The sequence below is a fragment of the Papilio polytes genome, unplaced genomic scaffold (genome assembly GCF_000836215.1).
Source record: "Papilio polytes unplaced genomic scaffold, Ppol_1.0 DF822178.1, whole genome shotgun sequence".
Classification (NCBI taxonomy): Eukaryota; Metazoa; Arthropoda; class Insecta; order Lepidoptera; family Papilionidae; genus Papilio; species Papilio polytes.
In genome coordinates, this window is record NW_013527026.1 from 2,522,614 (window position 1) to 2,531,674 (window position 9,061).

Consider the following 9,061-nt stretch of genomic DNA (forward strand, 5'->3'; position numbering starts at 1 on the left):
ACAGCTTCTTTTGTGTTGTCTCTTACAACGGTTCTATAGTTTTTGTGTTACTTTCTAATTTAAGTTTAGGGCTATGCACAATAGCTACGTCAAATGGCTCGGATTAAAACACAAATGAATCCGATAACTAAGACGTCTAACAATTTTAGTCAGTTACTAAAGGCTATATCTGCGGCTGCTTAGTCCCAGCCTTTTGGCGTTAATGATTCGCACATATTTTTTTACATATAACTTTACAAATTCTATCATCATTGCTTCGTATTCGTATCGTCGTGGTGAAGCAACAGAGCGTAACATTACTCGTTGCAATTGAATACGACAAATGATTACACGCTAGATGTGCGCCGATCAGAGCAATTAGCTGGTCGTTGTTACAGCCACCCTCTTAATTGACACGGCCCGCTTAAACGTTTCAATTAAACAACCGCGACAATAACACAATCCCACCCGTATTATCGCTCCAAGTGTTTTTAATCTAAATTGTTCACGGAATTTCAAGAGTTCCCATTAGCGGCAGTACCTATACGATTATTTCATATTATTTATTCTATAGAGTTTACGAAATCCTTTTTAATCAAAGGCCTAACGATTAATGAATACACAGTAACTATGTTTTAAATTCTTATTTGTGCTATGCTAGATACCTAAAACCCTTATGAAATGAAAATCCACAATATTCATTCCTCTAGATTGAGAAGATATGTACTTGTTCTTTATCGTTCAATACCGTTAAATATTTTATTATTAACTTGTCTTTTCAATTATTTTGTATACATTAATATTTCGACGAGCTTTAGACCGTTACAAAATATATGCGCGTAGATAAATAAAAATTAAGCACAACATGATTGAAAATGTTGGCCGCTAGATGAGGCCGTCTATAAGTAAAAATCAAGTTTACAAATTGAACAATAAAACGAAGAAAGTTATAAATAGATGTACTCAATATCATAGTCATCTTGCAAAGCAACAATGGATAAAGAGTAACGGTTCTGTCGACTGGCACATTTTTAACACTCCGGTACGAATTGCGCGCACGTGTACCAAACCCGTCGACTTAACATTTAATAAGGATGATGAGAATGACGAATCAATTTAGTCTAGAAACGTCGCTTTCTATATAAGTGCATCTAAAATTAACCAACACGACAGCTTACATCCAAGACTCGTTTATGAACAAGTACTTTCTCTGCAATATCAACTGTGTCGAAAGGTTAAAATAAGTAAGGAAAATGTGAAAAGGCTGCCTAGCTTTATTCAATGTTCGGACGAAAATTTGTTTTTGATACATTTTTGTAATATACAAGTAGAAGACTTGTATATTACAAAAATGTATGATCAAATCATGGAAGTAATAAAACACAACAAATTAAAAAGTCCAGATTATATAGGATAGAGTCGAGATTTTAACATGCAAAGCCAAAAATCCTTAGACTTTGAAGGCTAAGATAGCATTAACATTAAAAAAAGTTCCAGGCGATCGACGTTAATTTACTTGTAATAATTCCCACGTCTCACACTGATGGGAATAAAAAAGCTTATCAAAGGTCAAGGCGAAATTCCTATTAACGCTATAACCGGACGAAAATAGGTGAGTCGAGTTTATAAGTGGAGCGAGCGTAGCAACGACAGTGGGTCACGGCACCGGGTACAACCCGAAATAATCGTTAACACGCCAAAAATAGCTTCAGCGATGCATCGCGATGCGTGCGCTTTCACTGCGCATACGTTTATGACTAATACTGTATTTATTGTTTGTACACATTCAATTCCAAAAAATAATATAACCTCTTCGAGTATATAACCGACTTACACTTGTATTACAAAGTACTATGTAAGAGTGCGTTTAATTACTTCTTAAACTTCTTACTGGCGTTAATGGTCAATAATTTAATATAACTTCATGGAACAAATAATTGTATACATTTATATATTACAAACACTAACGTTTCACCAACCTTTACAACAATAGCAAGATAGCACTAGAAAACACTGTTTCACATACGAACACTTTGGAGTTAACAAAAACGTGCCACCGCAACGCACTGCTGTAACGAAATTGAGAGTGATAAGATGCGCGAGCTCTCGCAGCGGCGGCGAACCAATTCCTTGTACATCGAAACGTTTATCGTTCATTATCCGAATGCATGCTGTACAAATATAAATAGCGGGGACATTAGTCACGCGTAGTGCCGCCACCCCACGCCGAATGTGCCGGATATCACTCTATTGTCTGCCTCAGAAAGCTATTGAAAACCTGTTTTTTTACGTCCAAAAATTGGGAACCGCTACGGTGTTTTTATCCTAAAAACCTACGTTACAACTAATTCTACAATGATCGAACAAAAACAGACCAACGAAAAACAAAAATATGCTCTCAATCGAAGATTAGTCATAGGTACACCGCCGTGCATGTTTTCATTACATAATGACCTGCTTTTACAGCCTCTATATTAAATTTCGTAAAGTCAATTTACTTGTTTACACCAAAAGATCTTTCTCAACTAGTACATAATTTTTGGTTAAGATAACAAAAACCACTTTTTTCAGAATAATTCATCCAGAGAGGCTACCTCTCTTCTGGTCTTAGTCTATATCCCGATTTAATCACATTTAATATAGCTAACGTAGTTATGCAGTACTGGAGCTTTATCGGCGACAAACAATTATACATAAACACGCACAACTTTAAATGTTTACACTTAATTAAATAAATGGTACTACTTGTATACAGGAGAGTATACAGGAGTCTGGAAACTATTACCAAGGATTGTTTGATTTAGAAGAAAGTTGAATTAAGTAATGGTGCATGTTTTTAGAGGGAAATAAATGAGCCATCGCTGATTAGAATAGTGTTTGAGAATAATGAATCATTTTGTTATTCTGCTAGATATACAAAGGTTACAAGCAAAACCAGAATAACTTGTCAATTTCTTATGCTAGCCTATTAATAAGAATACATTAATTTATTAAATGAATACAAGAGTGCCTTAATCTGTAACTCGCAGGCTGATGTTCTATAGCTTCAATGATACAACACAAAATATCTTTCAAATAAAACGTGCTAACTCTTATTTCACCGTTAAACATTTTTTTTAAGGAATTTAAATATATAAACTGCAAGTTGTTGATTTCCATTGTACTTTTTTAATTGATGGAAAGAAACCAAACATTATTTCCCAATTTTACAACATACAACACCATACCCGCATAATATGATAAATTAACTATCAATATTATATCCGGTCATGATTTGACTGATCTTTTTAAACGTTAGTAGTAACTATCCATCATAGTTATATCAAATTGATACACGCCACGAGGTGAACGACCTTTTTCGTTCCCCCACCACATGATGGTTTTAGAGTGGAGCCAGTCAACCCGATCTCATTGTCATCGGGGTTTACAATAGGAGGCACTATAAGCAAGTTAAGTGCTGTATCGGTAACCTTGACTGGATCGTTCAAGGTCAGCCGGGTAGATAATTCGTCGAACGAAATGAGCCCTCTCCCCAGACCCGGCATCTCGATACGCAATTACTGACAATGTTTGAACAGAATAAATAAGCCTTGGAAACGAGACGTAAGTATGTAGTTTATTGCGTGTAAGAATAAAATAAATAATACACTTCATAACGCATAACAAGTTTAAAAATAATTTTGTTAAACTTGTATAAAATGTGGTTAAAATAGGTTTGGTAAGGCGTAACCGCAAAAAGGGATTTCTTATATTACCTTTCGTATCAATTGAAAGTATTTTTAGTGCTTTACTTACAGTTTAAGTTATTAAAGGTAAAATATTCCAACGTTTGTTTTGACCAAAATATTACCTTTTAATATTGCAGTGTAAATAATGTTGTTGACTTGTAACTCATATCATTCACATGAACAATACTGGTTATTACAAAATGCGGTTAACCTTTTTACTAAGAAATATATAAAGTAACAGTTACTTTTTAACACTGAAATGTAATGAAATACACCTTAACTGGAGTGAGACAAAATTCTACCGCGAACTGCAAAGATCGATAAATACGTCGCAGCAAGCTAACAAAGCCAAGCCCGCTCTGAAAGCTGTATGTATCGAGTGTACGTATAGAAAGTACACATTGGCGAGGCTTTTTAATACTTTAGCTCGTACTACCGCACGCAGTCTACTACTACGTAGTACGTAACGGGAATCGCATTACACCACTTTTTACTTTGCTCTCGACACCGAATAGAGTTCAGCTCGGCGTGAAATTAAACGAATGTTGTATATTTAATAAATTGATATAGATGTACGGGTATGGAGCGAATCGACGCGTGTCTACTCAATAGGTGGAAAATCGATATCCAGTTGCGGACACAGACCGCAGTAACTTAGCACCAGACATATGAGCTGGCTGCACAGTTTTACATCTCTATGTGTAAGTACGAGGCACCGTTCTCGAAACTACCAAACATTTCGTAACATTTTTGCGAGTTCGTTATTATTAACATTAACTGAACGAAACCTACGTCTTGTAAATTATATTCATTTTTTTTTTTAAAGCAGCATCGGAAAAACCTCGGGGTTCTTAGGCAGTTGCTAAAAGAAGTAGTCTTGCCAACTTGCTGTTATAAATTCGGAAACCAAATTAAATATTGTTTTGTAGCACAATCAAGGGCTTCGAAATTAGGGATAGAGTACTGTTTATTTAAATATAACATGAAGCACATTGCTTGCAGCTACCAACATACTACAAATATGGAAAAACCTGCTTGTTCCTTCTAAATTGTGCCTGTGATGGAAGATACGATATCAATTGATTCAACATACTACTACAATACAATCTACCTCTAATGAGGATGTTACACAAAAGTTAAAAATTAAAACACAATGTTACAAAAAAGATGAAATAAGCTGCTACATATTGTATTCTGTATTTTACATTAAGCAGCAAAGGGGGGGGGACCCCTATGATTTTATTAGTTCACATTTGGTAGGAAGCCATATTTAAATCATTTATAACTCAGTAGGGGAAGTCCTCAATTAAGTCATTGTAATGTAATTCAATCATACAATAAAGTAATTAATGGATACAATCAGCTTATAATTCATGTAGCTTCTTTTAGTCCTAGTGATTATTGTTGTTGTATTAAGAACATATAAAATTTAAAACAATGGAGAAAAGAGTTTCTTTTTAATTTAGTCATCAAAATGAAGTCAAACCCACATATGGTTTATATCTTATATTTATATATTGTAATGAAATAACTAACTTCTATACAAGCAATAATCAATAATTAGATGTGAAAGTTAACATGCAAGACTACATGAATTTGTCTCTAATGTGTCAAACCCTCAATTATCCGCATTTCTCAATATCTATGGTACTTAAGATGAGATGATTTTTTTCACCTTCATATATAAAAATCAAGCTGATTATCAAATTGATGCAATTATTTAACCAAAACAGACTCTTTGACAAATTTTTAACAAGGTCTGTCTAAAAAACAGTGTAAAAGTCTACAAATTTATAAAGCACTTTGGTGGGATGACATGAAAAAATGATTTTTATGATACTTAGCCTTTTTTGGTTAGTAATTGTTAAAACGATCATTTTAATTTTTTAATAATTGATTATATCTCTTAATTTTATTCCTTTGAACGCTTTTCCACTTCATGTGTCTACTTTATTTAAATAGAAATGCATGCATAAAATATATCTCTAGAAACGCGTGTTCAACATAAAGGATTGCAACAAAATATTTTACGTTTCAACGGAAATAACAACGTGCTTGTGATTTACGGACACGAGAGAAATTCTTAACCAAAAATATACGATTAATCAATTATTTGTCAGAATTTAAGAATTTAATATAAAGACCATTTAACAGTTTATTTAGTATGTACTTAACGACCTTTGTTTAGCAGCTCTCACCGGGTAAGTTGCAGCGATGATTCATCGGCCGATGTACTTATGCACCGAGACTCAATTTCCCAGAATACGTTTAATGTTTATGCAAAAGTAAAAGTAATTAAAAGGCCCGAAAAAAGAAATATGCAAAGCTTTGTAGACTTAAAAAACCACAATTTTACCATTATACCGATCTACCTACAAAACAAAATGTACCTGTTTCGTATTTTCAGTGACTTTAATTTTGTGAGAATTTTACTTTAATTTTTATAACTAAAATTAAAAATTCCACTTCAATTTTCAAATGTGTCGGACATTTCGTTGGAAACATTTTGTATCAACGACTTTAGATCGATTTAACGACCCGGCGTATGTTCCCTAGCAGTAACAATGTATCTTACAAAATATATTTATGACAAAAACCTATATTAATTAAGTCTTACCTTTTCAATATTCAATCCGTACAACGAAGACAAAGAATTTACACTACAAATAAAATATTTTTTTCACTCCCAGCACTCACAGCCGAACACAATATGGCGGGCAGCAGAACAGAATCCCCACCCACCTCGAACAAATTCAAAATTGAATCTTTTCGTGATTGGTCCTTGGGATCAAGACGCTTCAATTTAGCCAACATAAGAAATTTTTGCTCCGACTCTCGATTGTAACAGATGCGTTCAAAAAGATGAATTTAAAAATATCTTTTTAAAAAAATAATCATAGCGTAATATTAAAATGGAAAATTAAATATAAAATTGAAAAGTCACGCTGTGCAACAGTTCCAAACATTCCAACAAATTAAGTACAAATAATAACACAGACAAGAAAAATTACGATAAGTTTGAATTCCTAATTTTGAAACTGTGATATATTTAAGTGTAAGGGGGATTTAAAATTGGATTAAAATTCATTTATTGGTTAAAGTAAATTGTTTTCATGCATTAAATTGAGAAACAAAGTTTTTTTTTAAATTACACGCTTGTACTCTATACCATAGAGTTGAAGAATTAAGAAAATGTTAAATTGTCTATGATCGCATCGATATGTCGCGGTACTCGTGTTGCCCTTGACTTCGTCCAATTTAATTGTGTTTTTAAAGAATTCATTCAATGTATTAATAAATAATTGCATTAATATCATTAACATTTGTCTAAATTGTGTTTTAAAAGGTGTTGTGTGTTTAGTTTTCACTGGCGCTGTCTAAATTTTGCATAGCGTCACCTGACCGAACTCATTGTCATTTCCCGCCATTGTGATTATCGAAGGAACTAAATTGAGGTTTTTCGGCATTAATTCAGATATTTAGATGAAAAATCGCTAAATTGTGTTATCGCGGCTGAGTAATGTCATTACACGGTAATGACGTTTGTTTGCTAGAAATAGAAGACTACAACTTATACGAAGAAGAAGCATCGGATCACGCTTTTGCCAGGTAAGAACACCCGGCGTGGCTTTAGTTTTTGACCAAAGTAAGACTTGCTAATAGCATATTTTTATGTTAAAATATTGTTTATTTTTTTCAAAAAAAAGTATAAATAGATGCAATGTTTCTGTCAAACACATGATTTCGCGGGTTGAGGCCGCTCCCGCCCCTTGCCGGTCTATAGTCAGCTGTTGGTCCGCCATGTTTGGTCAAATCAAATAGGCGTAGTAGGCGCTTCATTTACTAACGCGCTATTTCATACACATGTGTTTGTATACTACCGCTGATAATAATGTGATGGGTAAATAAACATTGATTTTTTCAATAAAATATCGTGTAAATTGTGCATTATACAATTAAAACTGAAATATGTAACACTGTTATAAAACATAGTAATATAAAAATGTAAAAAAAAAGTAGTTTGTATTATTTTTTCTGTTTTGAAAAGTAATTATTTACACAATAGGTGTATATTAAATATAATGTAAAATGTATTACTGTGAAGCAAAACTTTAAAACTTATAAAAAAATAATAAAATTCAGTATTCTTGCAATACAATTTTTAATGTGAATGGTGTTGTGTTCCAGGAGTGAGAAGCATTCAACATCAGGAAGTAAGACAATGGAAGCTGAGAAGAGGATCCGCAGGGAGATTGCCAACAGCAATGAGAGAAGGCGCATGCAGAGCATCAACGCTGGCTTCCAGGCTCTACGAACACTTTTACCACGTCATGAGGGGGAAAAGCTGAGCAAGGTCAGTTCTTGCAGAATTCGTGAATTTTTTATGAGGCAAATTAAGCAGTGTATTATTTATGTAAAAATTGTCTTATGTCAGTTTTTTATATATATAATGGATGTTTTTAAAATCCTTTTATAATACTTTTTGGTCGTAGATATATTGGATAATTGAATAAATATGAAATTAAATGTAATACATACTAAACAAGTTCTTGCTTGGTTTGACTTGAGGTGGTGAGTATATACTGAATTATTATATATCATACCAATTCATATCATATTGTTACAGGCAGCGATATTGCAGCAAACGGCCGAGTATATCTACTCCTTGGAGCAAGAAAAAACGAGATTATTGTCACAAAATTGTCAATTAAAGAGATTGCTGAACCAGCATGAGGGAGGAGAGATACCACTGAAGAAAAGAAAAAGTGAAATTATTTCTCATGTGTCATCTATTATTCCTGACTCTACTGATGATACAATCTCCAAGTCAAGATCACCTGAACCAGTTGCTTATATCTCAGTATCAAATGGTCCTCAAAAGAAGGATATCGAAAGTTCTGAACTGAAAACTCAATTAGAGCAGGAAAGACGTCTACGAAGATTGCTTGAGGAGCGGTTGCACTCATTGGAGACACAGATTTACCCAGAGACGGGGAGGGACTTAACACACCCAGTTCACTATGAACAGACAGATGTTTCTTTATGCAAACTCGAAGGTGATGAGATCGAAGCGCCGGTTGTCGAGGCTCCTGTCGCACCCTTACTGGAAGCAGCTATTAAAGCAGAACCGAGAGTGGAAGTGGAAGTGTTGCCCGATGCCACACATGATGCATCCTCGCGCTTGTACCTAGCTAGTACAAGTCGTCAGAATTTGGAGACAATCGTAGAGGCTATTCGTCACTTGGAAGGGGATCATTTGTTCCGGGAGGAGGCGGGAGATGCTCCATTAGCGCTGACTAAGAAAGTGGAGCGAGCGCCGCCGCCCCCGCGGCCGGGCGTTATCGTCGTCAAGC

The 9,061-nt window shown here is 34.4% G+C and overlaps 2 protein-coding genes across 2 annotated transcripts in view; one reads left to right on the forward strand and one right to left on the reverse strand.

Annotated features, from left to right (window-relative positions):
- Positions 1 to 3,524, reverse strand: part of LOC106106407 (brain acid soluble protein 1-like) — a 17,272-nt gene extending 13,748 nt beyond the window's left edge. Inside the window, exon 1 of the mRNA XM_013286986.1 lies at positions 3,333 to 3,524. Coding sequence (XP_013142440.1) covers positions 3,333 to 3,524 — 192 coding nt within the window. The remainder of the gene's footprint in view (positions 1 to 3,332) is intronic.
- A 3,398-nt stretch (positions 3,525 to 6,922) lies between these two features.
- The window catches only part of LOC106106408 (transcription factor AP-4), a 3,162-nt gene continuing 1,023 nt past the window's right edge, over positions 6,923 to 9,061 (forward strand). Inside the window, exons 1-3 of the mRNA XM_013286987.1 lie at positions 6,923 to 7,316; positions 7,896 to 8,061; positions 8,335 to 9,059. Coding sequence (XP_013142441.1) covers positions 7,228 to 7,316; positions 7,896 to 8,061; positions 8,335 to 9,059 — 980 coding nt within the window. The 5' untranslated portion in view covers positions 6,923 to 7,227. The remainder of the gene's footprint in view (positions 7,317 to 7,895; positions 8,062 to 8,334; positions 9,060 to 9,061) is intronic.